This window comes from Chlorocebus sabaeus, chromosome 25 (genome assembly GCF_047675955.1).
Source record: "Chlorocebus sabaeus isolate Y175 chromosome 25, mChlSab1.0.hap1, whole genome shotgun sequence".
Lineage (NCBI taxonomy): Eukaryota > Metazoa > Chordata > Mammalia > Primates > Cercopithecidae > Chlorocebus > Chlorocebus sabaeus.
Genome location: NC_132928.1, coordinates 32,135,573 through 32,148,708, shown reverse-complemented (window position 1 = coordinate 32,148,708; position 13,136 = coordinate 32,135,573). Strand labels below are relative to the sequence as shown.

Here is a 13,136-nt window from a genome sequence, read left to right as displayed (position 1 = left end):
ATTCATGTGCATATGCTATGCCAGGCAGGCCTAGCTACAGCTCTTCTCAAAAATGTGCTGGCCCTGGACATTGCTGTGTAAGAGTCACGGGTGAATGGAGTCACATGGGCTTCCCTAGAGAGGCTTTGAAATGTAGAGAAAGTTTGAATTGTCTTTTAAAAAGAGGAGAGGCATGATTGAATAAACGGCATGTTTCAGGATGGAGAAGTGGTTTGGCAGGAGCAGGTGATTCCTGTTTGAAAAGGGGCAGGTAAAGAGAGTTGCTCTGCTGGAACTCCCAGCACTAGTAGGCTGCAACTGATGGTGACCCTCATGAGGAAATGGGACTCATTAGTAAAGAGCCTCAATTTAAAAATTGTTGGGTGGGGTGGCGCACGCCTATAATCCCAGCACTTTGGGAAGCCAAGGTGGGCGAATTGCTTGAGCCCGGGAAGTCAAGGCTGCAGTGAGCCAAGATTGAGCCACTGCACTCCAGCCTGGGCGACAGAGTGAGACCCTGTCTCAAAATAAACAAAAAAAGAAATACAATTGAAATTAGCAATTTATATTTGATATGGATAGGTTTGATATAGTTCGTTCCCAGGGCTTCCTAGTCAGGTAAGTACGGTCATTGTTTTCTGTGGGGCTGGATAGAGGATGTAGATTCTGGAAGAAATAAGTGTGTAGAGGATAGATGAATTACCTAGGGAGAAGACAGTTATGCCTTGGGCCAGGATTGTGACTGTGGGAATGCAGAAGAGAGAAATTTGAACAGAATGGTAGGGGAATTGGTTACAAATGGGTCTGGGAATAGAGTAATGAAGAGATGAAAAGGATATGCTTTGAAAACTACAAGTGCTTGCAGCTCATAGCGCTGAATGGGTTACATGTTCTGAATCTTTAGTTAGCAACCACTGTTTTCTAAAATGAAATAAAGAGAAGAAAAGAAAAAAAAGGGAGAGAAGCATGAATGTCCACATGGCTTTTCTGAAACCAAAATAGGCCAAGCTAATGTCCAGTAGTTCACCTAACAGAAACAAAAAGAATAATTCGCATGTAGCAAATGATAGCTGGCTGTGGCTTATTTTTTACCTTTATTTTTGTTTTTAATCCCCACTAGCAGCTCCTGATTGTGTCACTTGATAATGTTTCCATTCTAGATAGGAGGGGGAGGAAAAGGTAAAAACAAACACATTGTTTGTTGATTTCACAAAAAGGAATAATGCTCAACTGTATTCATGTCTGGTTGGCTCCTTGGTCATATTATCCCTTATCTGCCACACCAATTCCTGCCTCAGCACCTCAGAGATGGCACCTCCTCTTGCTGCTTCCATTCCTCTGCTGGACACATGCTGAGGTTTTTATTAGCTAAAAATCCCAAGAGGCAGAAGCTCTGTGTTGATAAAGTCAATAGCTCATTGCATGCTGCTGGACAAGCTCTAACTTTTAACTCTCTTCTGCCATGTGGCAGTCTGCAATGTCTTTGTGGAACAGACGCTGTTCCAGGTGCCAGGGAAACAACTGGGAACAAGGAAGGCAAATATCTGCACCTGAATGGAGCTTCCATTACCGCAGGAGACAGACATAAACTCTATAGACTTCACCAGGTACTGCGTACTTGAGAGAATGAAAGCTGATTGCAATCAAAGAGGATGGTCAGGGAACGTCTCCTGCAGAAGGTGACAGCAAATAGTAACACCTACCTAGTTGAGTTATTAGGAGAATTAAAGCGTCTTCTGTGTTAAAAACATCTGGCGAACCACTGACACAGGGTCAGAAGAAATGGCTGGCCATTATCTTTCAACAATAAATTTACAAAGCATAATGAAATATAACTGAGTTTGAGCTGCTCGGATTTGGTTCTTGTATGAGACAAGGCGATAATTTTTATTCACAAGGCCATGTGCTCCAAAGAAAACAATGCTATCACTGATACCACCTGCTTATGGAGAGAAAAATATGAAAGCAATGTCCTCAAACTTCTAGCTGCATCTGTGCTTCTGCCTAAAATCTGGTATCCTAAGTAGGAGAGAGGTTGTGAATTATCAGGGCTTTTGCTTGATACTTATTTTCACGGATCCAATGCCTATACTGGCTCCTGCCAGGGACTGTTTGGCTGAGCACTCTACTTCTAGCTAGTATTGTGATTACACAATTTGTTGAATGCAGGAATAAACTTGCCTATTTGTGACCAATGTCACAGCACATGTCAAATCTCAGTGTCACTGGGCGCTTTCCCTAAAGGTCTACAAGAGGAAATGTGTCATGCTTGAGTTAATGTTAAGAGGTTGATTGTTTAACCTGGAACTATAATTCCAAATATATATCCTTATGTTAAATCAGTTGTTTTTTTTTTTCTTTTCTCATTTATCTCCAATGTATCCACAAGAAATTTCCACAGTAGCTGTTCTAGCCTCTTCCTTCCTATTGTAGCTATACCATTCCTTCTGGTATGGAAATCATATCAGAAGGTTCCCAGGAAGCATCTTCCAGGTTGTGGTTCCCTGGACGGTCCCATCTCAGCTCAGTTATTCCTCCCCTGGCTTTTTGATGACCCCCAATCAGCAGAGTTAAAAGAAATTGTAATCACGTGGTGAGAATTAATGAAAAAGCCTTTATATTGGATTCCTTCTTTTTCCAGCAAGGACTTCAAACCCTGCTAACTGCAGTCTTACAGCCCTTGGAGGGGGCCGTAGCTCACCATTGTTCTGTTCTCAGCAATCCCAGTGGGAGCTTATCTGTTTTCTGGGAGAAGCAGAGCAGCCAGATGAAGAGATGGGGCAGTGCCAAGGAGAAAATGATACTCAGCATGCAGTGCAGATCCCTCCCTCCCCTGTTCCCTGCTGTCGGTCTGCTGCTTAGAGGGAAAGGTGCCTGGTGGCTCTCTGATCGCAGTCCTTTCTTCACATTCCTAAGCCTTTTATTTGGTGAAAGGAGCATCTGGCTGGATAGCCTCCTCCTTATTCCAGGACACTTCCTGAGTCCTGTCTTTTGGCTTTTTAATACCTTATTTTCCCCTTATGACTGTAAAGTGGACAGTGTATTTATGGTTGAAAATTGGCTGCTATAGCAATATTAATTTTAAAAACAGAGTTTGGGCACATATTCAATATTACTATGGAAACAGCCGTTTCTAACAATTCACTGATAAGATATAGTTCAAGGACTGAGGTCTGTGTGGGAGGTTTTTACCATCCACCAAATTGACGATCTACTTGTCAGAATAGCAATTCACAAGAACTGCTCTTCGAAGTTGTATTCCTTTTTTAAAAAATTTAGAGGACAAGCATTCAAGAGATGCCTTTATTTTGCTTTATATATGTAGACAGAAGATAAATATTCTAACTGGCATGTGAAAGACACAATGTGTTTAAAGTAATTTTTCCATGAATCACTAATTCTCTTAATTGCACATAATGGTCTTACTTGGTTATTCGATGTAACACTAAATACACACACAGACACAACTAGTTTCAGAAATGCACATATTGAAGCTGGAATGTAACCTGTAATCAATTGGCACATTCAAACATTTTAACTTGCCATCTTAAACTGTCTCCACATATTTCTATGTAACTGATATGCATACAACTGAATTCCAGGAAAGACTTGAAGTAATTCACTGCACTGTGGTGTTTTCCAGGAGCCAGTTTTTAACCCCAAATATTGCCTCCAGTTTTAACCACAAACATACTTCTGTTGGTTTTATAAAACACAGGGATGAGAGAAAGGACCTCAGGGGGATGATGGTGGCACTGTTAGTTCTTGAATTCCCTCACTTTAAGTCAAAGCTTTCATGTTTGCACCTCCATTCACTTGGAAATATGAGGTTATATTTTCCAAAACATTCTGCAATGCTTCATATTTTTTCAGGACTCCTTCTGATATGTTTATTGTCTTCACATTATTTCAAATGCTGTCATTGGCCCTAAATATCATGAAAGATAGGTCCTGATGCTGACAACAGAATTTGTCTCATTTCTTTTATTTCCAGCTCATTTTGTGTTTTCCAAATTAGATGAACTCTCAAGCAATTAGTAACAGTTGATTCTGATAGGCCCAGATTGTACACCCTTCTACCAGCGCCACATCAGCACAGTGAGAGTGATAACCCGAAGCGCCTCCTTGTTCACAAGTTCGGCCCTGAGTGGATGGTAGGAGTTCTGAAATCCAAATAGGATCAAGAAAATCAATCAGGGGAAGGTCACTCGGGGTAATAAACAAGAGCAACCACATGGATCAAAGTTCTCGTACTGTGTGTATGTCCTATGAGAAGCTCTTTATCCACTGAATGCTATAATTCTCAGAACAATTCTAAGACATGGGAATTGTTGTCCCCGTTTAGTATACTTAGTCTACAGATACTGTGGGAAAATGGTATACGAGTGGAGCTCTTAACCACTTCATTACACAGCCAGGAGTGGCAGAGGTAGGGCTACATCCCAGGCCTTGAATTTTCTCTTTCATTATTATGACATTTCTGAGAGAAGTGAGAAAACAGTAAATATCGGCTAAGTATACTAAACAAGTAGCAAAACTGGATTCAAATCCCTTTCTGTCTGCTTAGCAAGTACATGCTGTTTCTAGTTCCCCTTCAGAAGAAACAGTATGAAATTTCTTTTCTGGGATTAAAAGGAAAACACACATTAACGTAGGGTGCTACGACATTCCAGCATACAATAATCAGGATGGAAGTTTCAAAATAGGTTTTGACGGTTTCACCATAGAATACCATGGCATAACCTTGCTTGGGTCCTATATAGGCCAGAACCCAGTTAATGTTTCAGAATAAATTCTCCTTGAGGAGAACAAATGAAACATCTATTTATTTTATTCTGCAGATATGGAGTTCAAAGTAATCACAGTTTAAATTAATCATATATACAATATACATGTTTAAAAAGTGGTTAATATGATAACTGACTACAGATAGCAGCATGTCATTTTTTAGGAAAAAAACAATTTTACATGATATTTATAATTAATTTGAGGTATGTCTTTTCAGGAAAGGGTTATTCAAAAGCACAGTGTTAGAGCACAACCAATCCAAATAGGGCTGGCCTTAAATCTCGTCCTGCACCTGGAGGCCTCCATCGTCAGTTCATGTGTCCCAGCACTTTCAATTATCAAAAGATCCATCCTAGTGCCGTATATTTTAAGCACAGTTGAAGAATAGTGAAGCAAAAAAAAAGCCTTTCAACCATGGGAATTTAAAAGCAAAGGGCCCTGAAGAGGCGATTTCAAAACCCTACTCATTCAGTTCACTCTAAAGCTTAATGACATGCCCTATTTGATACAGTTAGGGGAACTCTTTCATCAAAAACTTTATATGAGACTGGGAATTGCAATACTGGGTTTGTAGGTTTGCTCCCTTGGTCATACTGCAAGGTCCTGAAGGAATTCTAGTTTATCTTTTAAAAGCAAGTAGAATTAGGGATAATGATAAATGGTATACTAATGACTACTACTATGTTTATGTATTTGAGAACTTCCTATAGGCTGTGCTTTTTGTATTTTGCATTCTTTGTGTTTTATTTGGTCCCATCCTTTGAAATAGATATTAATATTCCATTTTATAGGTGATGAAAATGAGTTCCTAAGAGGTGAAATAACTCGCTGTGTTTGCACAAGTATTTGGCAGAGCCACGAATCAAACCCAGGTCTCTGCCTATAAAGACTGATCTCTTAACCACTTCATTACACAGACAGGACTGGCCGAAGTGGGGCTGGATCCAGGTCTTGAATTTGCTCTTTTATTTTTATCACATTTTTAAGGACAGCAAAGCAATGTAGATGAAGGACTTGGTTTCTCAGGAGTCCCAAAATATGTGAAACAGGTCAGCCCTCTGGTTCCACCTGAATTGGGGTACTAACAAGGACTCAGGACCCACCCCCATGAGTCCCTCTTCCTCTCCTGTTGCAGAATAGCAGATGAGAGGATCTAGGCAGCCTCAGTTTACCCAATGTAATCAATCTCAGGCTGAATGAGAAGAAAAGGGCCTGGAAAAGTTTAGAAAATGGAGACAAACCAAATGATTTTTCTCCTGTGTGCATGGGTGTGGACATTCCCAGCTCTCTCATCCAGGAGAACTGCTATTTCCGCCAACAGATGACATGATTTACCAGACAGATTAAGATGAAATCAACATCTAAGAACAAGAGTGTGCATTTTCTAAAGATCACTGGATAGTACTAAGGTGTTTTGCTGGTCAGATTTCATCTGCCCTTCTGTGTCCCAGCCTTTTGCCCTTTCAAGCCCAACTCTATGGTTCTGTTCCTCTTTCCCAGGCCAGAGTTATCTTTATTGATAAAACATATAATTATTTACAAAAGCATGGCCACACAGTATGGATGGAGAGCTGGCCCTCTAGTTGGCATAAACTATTTTTCTAAAAAACTACTGAACTCTCTGAAATTCTACATGCTTTACTTCAAAAGCTCCAATCATTGGAGGATGAAAAGTTGCCATAACCCAGAATTTTTGACAGTAATGTGAAGGGGAGATGGGGTCGTAAATGTGTTTCTAATGATCTAATAGTACTATATTCTTGAATGTCTCCAAGGCACCTAAGACCAGCTTTTCCCAACCTGACCTCATATTCTTCCTACACAAACCCCATGTGAACCCAGTTTTTCCTCATGTGAACACAGTTACAATGATTGACATCCCAATCCACCTGCTCATCTAATGTGGTATCACCAGCCATCTTCATCCTTCCTCTCTTCCCCACTACCCCACACAGTCTGACATGGAGTGATGCTGAATATACCTCAGAAATCTCTCTCAACCATTCTTTCCCTTCAATTCTCACTCCTTTGCTAAATTTAGACCTAGCTAATCTCTTATCATGACTAATAACATAAACTAACTGCTCTGCCTCCAGTTTCTTCCCCACCTACACTATCTCCCATCCTCCACCCTGTTACCAGATCTTATCCTGTCATGCTTTTGCTTAAATATCTTCAGTGGCTCCTCACTGACTACAGGAAAAAGTCTGAGTTCAGTGTGACATTCACATTTCTTGACAAGATCCTTCTACTTTACAGTATTTTCTCTCCCCAACTCTTTTCATCCTTTCCCAATTCAAACATACACATTCATGGTCAATGTCTTTGGTCACACTGGGTTTCTTACTGTTTCCCTAAATTCTAAGGACTTTTGTATCTTCTTGCCTTTTATGTTTTGTTTTTGTTCTTGTTCTTGTTTGGAGACAGAGTTTGGCTCTGTCGCCCAGGGTGGAGTGCAGTGGCATGATGTCTGCTACATCAACCTCCGCCTCTCAGGTTCAAGCGATTCTTCTGCCTCAGCCTCCCAAGTAGCTGGGATTACAGGCACCCGCCACCACGCCCTGCTAATTTTTGTATTTTTAGTAGAGGTGGGGTTTCACCATGTTGGCCAGGCTAGTCTCGAACTCCTGACCTCGGGTGATCTGCCCGCCTCAGTTTCCCAAAGTGTTGGGATTACAGGTGTGAGCCACTGAGAGTGTCTCATTACAGTGGAATTTCCTCCTTGGAGTACTTGAGCATCCACTAATCCTTCAACGGACAATCATGTCTCATTCCAATCTTGCTCCACCTATGCCCCAAGACAATTCATCACACCGTCATTAACACCTATCTGTAATGTATTATGGTTGTGTGTGTGCGTGTGTGTGTGTGTGTGTGTCTCCCACTTCTCCTATTTCCAGAATTTGAGCTCCAGATTCCAAGCTTGTATTTGTCTTGGTATTTTCATTTCCTTGCTCAGTGAATGCTCATAGTAAATGGTCAATAAGTGTTGCTGAATGAATGCACAAACTAATGAACCACATTTGAGCAAAGCTTATTGTGAGTAGATCCCAGACAATGCTATGAAGATATTAGAATATTATATTAATTATATAATAATTTGAACCAAGGCACAGGGAACAAAAAGCAGAGACTAAGGATAGAAAAGATATTTAAACTCTCTAGGATGTTAAACAGATTTCATTTGTAATAGATTGGTTTGGTAATGTGAGGATGAGTCCTAGAGAAAGCTAAATGAGAAGGTAAAAGAGTTTTCTCCTGATTTACTCTGACAGAAATACGTCTTTGAAAAAAATCAGTTTAAAAATTCAAACAGTAATTGCTTTCTGTCTTTAATATTTCTATGCAACTCAGTCCCAGTTTCATGTTACCTATTGTTAAACTGATAGAGTTCGGGTTTGCTAAAAAGTGTTTTGCAAACACATCGGGATTAACATTAATCAAACCACTGTGTAAAAATACCAACTTTGAGAGCCCAGGATCCAGCTCCCTTTGACAGGGCTCTACCTGCCGCTTTCTGTTGCTAGATGCTTGGAGTCAGCGTTAAGCGCATGCGCCTTTACAACCATTCAATTGCCATGTCGAATCCAAATCAGTGATTCCTGTGGAAACCTCTGGGCGAAACCAGCGTGTCAGAGTCCCTCCTCTGTCTCAAGAATTTTTCCCACAAGACCCAACTAATTTAATTTCTTTCCTTTCCCCAAACAACAAAACGAAACAAAACTGTAAAACAATCATTTCTTCAGTCCCAAATCAGAACTTTTGGCAAGGGAGGAAAGAGATCATGAATAATACGTGGCTATAGATCTAGAATCATTTTACAAATATAAATGTGGGCTCATCTTTTGCCTTTGTTGCTACATGAATGATCTCAGTCACTGAGATTAAGAGACTGAGCAAATATAGTAGATATTTCATGCCAAATTTTCTGACTGTAGACTTTAGATGCTAGATATATGATCACTTGCAAATGATTTGAGAATAAGAAAATCTGACTTTCTTTTAATACCTTGGTCTTTTTACAGTACTGAGTGGTACCAGCTTGCTCTGGTTGGTCTTCATTCCTGGGTAGTTCCATTATCCTGAATATTTATTTGCCTTTGCTGTAGAATGCGCATCCCAATTATTTCAATCTTTCCAGTTGGCAGATGACTTGATCTCGGACATTTTCACCGCTATTGGCTCAGTGACCCTCGCCTTGTTACTGATCCTCTTGCTGGCCATTGTTGCTTCTGTTGTCACCTCCAACAAAAGGGCAACTCAGGGAACCTACAGCCCCAGCCGTCAGGAGAAGGAGGGCTCCCGAGTGGAAATGTGGAACTTGATGCCGCCCCCTGCGATGGAGAGACTGATTTAAGAGCATTCTGTCCCTTCGAGATGGGGATCCACACACTGTGAATGTGATGACTGTACTTCAGGGGTCTCTGACATACCTGACGATGTTAATCTGCAACCGGGATTACACTGGAACTACAGGAATGATTCCTTTAACCACCTTAAAGACTTTCACAGTGGTTCCACTCAACACCATTGTTTTATTATGTTATATCACCCAATCGCGAAAAAAGTCTGTGCCAGTAATTTCAGCCTTATAATTAGCAAAAAATCTTCCAGAGAATGAAGTCTTCTGAGCAAAGCTCCAGTGTCTATCACTGAAACTCTTTCCTGTTTTCAACCTGGGGACAACTTTTAGTTTTCATTTTAGGTTTCTGTACTTTCTGTAGTTTCTGTGTAAACATATGGCAGTTTACACAGAAACTGTAGTTTCTGCCATATGTTTACACAGAAACTACAATAAAAAATTGGCTACATTTCTCACTTCTCCTATCATGTGGTCAAAGGTTATTGTTGTATACCAGCGATGGGATACTTCTGTATACTTTTGTCCTTCATTCATGGATTCAGAGAAAGCCATGGGAATGACCTGTGGTTCAAAAAAGTGACCCAATGGCAACAAATAAAAATCGAAATCTGGTTTTTCTCCTTTCTGAGTACTTTTTGCATTTTTGTGACATTATGTGTGACAAAAGTAACCTCTGGGAACATTTGAAGAACCTGTGTACGAATTAGATCTTTTAACTAAATCATCTCAAGTTGGTTACATTTTAAAATTATTACTCTTTGAAAAGGGTTGGTTAAGTCAAAACGCTTCCTAGATAGAAATCAAAACAGGAGGAAAACTCATATTCTCAAGTTCGAAAAATCAAGTTCTTTTCTTCCAACTGCTTTTAGGTAAACCAGTGCCAAACAGTGACATTGTCTAAAGGTAAGAACTCCAAAGTTAAATGTGTGCACTTTAAGGTGAATGTGTATAAGACTATGGGGTGTTTGGAGAAAATGCTGGGGCTTCTATTTTTTTATTTTTTTCTACAAAGCATCTGGTTATCTTTTTATATGTGCTTTGAAATATATGAAACATGCTACTGTTGTAGAATATAAATACAATTTAAGAATAGATGCCTATATATTCTGGGCATATGCTCAACATGTCTAATGACATGAATTTTTAAATCTGGTCTAGAAGAATTCATCCATCTCAACTATTCAAGGATATCATTACAGAAAGTTCCCTTCTCTTCTACATCATCAGTTTTCCCATTGTCCTGGGGCATCCCTATCAGCACCAAACATGCTGTCCTATTTCCTATTATAAAAAAGTTCTCTTCCGTGGCCCTCATCTCCCTCCAGTAACCACCCCATTCCTCAACCCCTCTTTTCAGCAGAACATCTACAAAGGAGTTTTCTGTATTTTTGGTTTCCCTTTCCTTTTCTCTCATCCTCTCTTGAACTTAAACTAATGTGGCTTTTCTCATCACCGCTCCATGATCTCCACATGGTCAAACACAATGTCCAGTCCTCAGTCCTCAGCTTACCTGACCTCTCTGAAGCATTTGAAAGAATTGTCACTCCTCTTGAAATATTTTCCACACAATGGGACACCATTTCATCTTGATTTTCTTCTTAACCTCACTGTCTATCCCCTCTCCATCTCTTTTGATAGTTTCTCCTCATTTCCTTAAACTCTGGTTTATTTTTTTTCCATGCTGTTTATCACCACCTGAGAGGTTGCGTATTTTGTTGTCGTCGTTGTTCTCAATTTTCTCTATCTAGAATTTAGGTTATATGAGGATAAGAACTATTTTTTTTTTTTCACTCCAGTATCTCTCACCTAGAACAGGCCTAACCCATAGGGAAAACACAATAACTATTTTCTGGATAAATTAACAAATAATGAATGAATGGTGCTCAAATTTGTACCTGCCACCAGAGAAATCCGAAAGTGCCCAAGATTTGTGTGGGCTGTCACTGGATGCGCTGGTCATGAAACTATCATGGCTCTGTAGCCTATCTAATGTCTTACTCAGTCTCAGGCTTTTTTATCCATATCTAATATTGCTTTAAGTGTAAGTTCAAGAAGAAGCATGTCTCCAGTGTCTATGTGTGAAGTATACCATGAGCTATATTTATTTTTGCATTTCATTCGATACAACTTCTTAATAGAAGTTCATATGGAAAAGAAAAGAAAGAGCTCATGCTTGAAAAAATAAGTAGCTGAGTTAAACACACACACACACACACACACAAACTAAAAAGATCACAGGATAGAAAATGGTTCTATTGGCTTAATTAATCTGAGTATTTGCTGTATTCCAGTATCTAGCTTAGAGCTTTGCATAGGAATGTATGTCCAAATACACGGATAAGTGAGTGCATGCAGGCATGAATAAATGAGTGATTGTTTCCATGTGGACACTCAAGTACACGGACATTTACAGGCTGCCCCAGCAAGCCAGATCTCTTTATCTTTGAAAAAGCTAAATATTCAATATCTAACGTCAAGAATGCTTCCAAATTGGCCCCATGAAGTATTTGTACTGAACTATCTTTAACAATGTAGACCTTGTTTTAGTGAAAAAGTATAGTATCTGCATAATCAATGATGGTGCAGCTTTTTAATTGAGTGTTTCAAAATTTGTGTTAGGAGTGGTTTCAAAGACCACAACAAAACACCACAGCAATTCCTCTCATGCTTATTTGCAATGTGACATTGCCACCCCTCCCATCCAGAGGAGTCTGTTTGCCTTCCCTTTGAATCAGGGCTGGCCTTGTGATTTGCTGTGGCTAACGTAATGCCATGGAAATGGTGCTCTGCCAGACATAAGAGGCTTGCAGCTTCTGGTTTCACTTTCCTGGAAGGCGACCCTCAGACTGCCATACTGTGAAGAAGCTTGGAATGAAAATAACATGTCAAAAGAGAGTCCCAGCCAAGCCAGATGTCCCTGCTGAACCTGGCCTTAGTCACCGTGCCTGCTGGTTGCAATCACTTAGTGATCCACATGAGAACAGCAAAGGACCCACCAGCTCAATCCACAAAATCATGAGAAACAGTACGTTGTTTTAAGCCATTAGGGTTTAGAGTGATTTGTTACATAGTAATAGATAAATGAAACACAATTATTCACATCAATGAGGCAACCTAAGGCATACGGCAATATGAGGTACTTCTTTGATTCTGATTTCTTTGCTTTTAGAACTGCTGCTCTGGGAACTGGTGGACTATACAGTATTTGTTTGTATAGCAACAATAACTAGTACATTATGAATAAAATATGACACCTATATGCCAGATTTCTCTCAGGATGGCAAATAAGGGTGCAGAGTCATTTAATCCAAACACAGGTCCAGGAGGCGCTGAGGGTCATAGTCCTTCTAGCACAGCTGTTTGCAGGGTTTGGGGCATAGTGTAAAGTGGACACAGCCGGCCTACTTCCTGCCCTAGGGTGAACCCTGGCCCAAGGTAGCCAATGTAAAAGGCACACATCTGGTGTGAGTTTACAAGGAGTGACAGGAAGCCTCCTTCAAGTGGACTCTCATGTGGCTTCTGTAGTCACAGTGAGTGCAAAGACAAGCAGGAAATAACAAATGACTGTGACTTAAATCAGCTGTCAAGACTTCCCCTATTTTATTCCTAAATTACCACCGCTTAATAGATCCTCTTATTTGAGACTGAGACAGACATGGTCCCAGAGTCTGGCCCTGTGTAGCCATAATTGTTATTATCATTACCAATTAGTATTATCTACAGTAATTGAAGAGTAACAGTAATAGGGAATAGAGGTAGAACTAGAAGGCATCATAGCAATGATAATAATGATTACTATAACAACAATGAGGGATCCCTTCCTGAGCCCTCGCTAGAGGCCAAGACTATCTTAAGCTTGCTGCACTAAATGCATTATGTCTCATTTAGACCTCATAACAGCCTTTGAGGGTGAAACTTTTATCTTCATTTCACGAGCCTTTGCAGACAAAGAAACATAGTTTTAAATTTCTGAAATGCCCCATTCAGGTGATCTGAGCTTAATCTG

At 40.1% G+C, this 13,136-nt stretch overlaps 1 protein-coding gene across 5 annotated transcripts in view; it reads left to right on the top strand.

The window, feature by feature from the left end:
- The window catches only part of CRB1 (crumbs cell polarity complex component 1), a 274,285-nt gene extending 264,966 nt beyond the window's left edge, over positions 1-9,319 (top strand). For all 5 annotated transcript variants that reach the window (XM_073011654.1, XM_073011652.1, XM_073011653.1 and 2 more), the window contains one exon: positions 8,909-9,319. In XM_073011654.1, the coding sequence (XP_072867755.1) occupies positions 8,909-9,124 (216 nt within the window). In that variant the 3' untranslated portion in view covers positions 9,125-9,319. The remainder of the gene's footprint in view (positions 1-8,908) is intronic.
- The last annotated feature ends 3,817 nt before the right edge of the window (positions 9,320-13,136 follow it).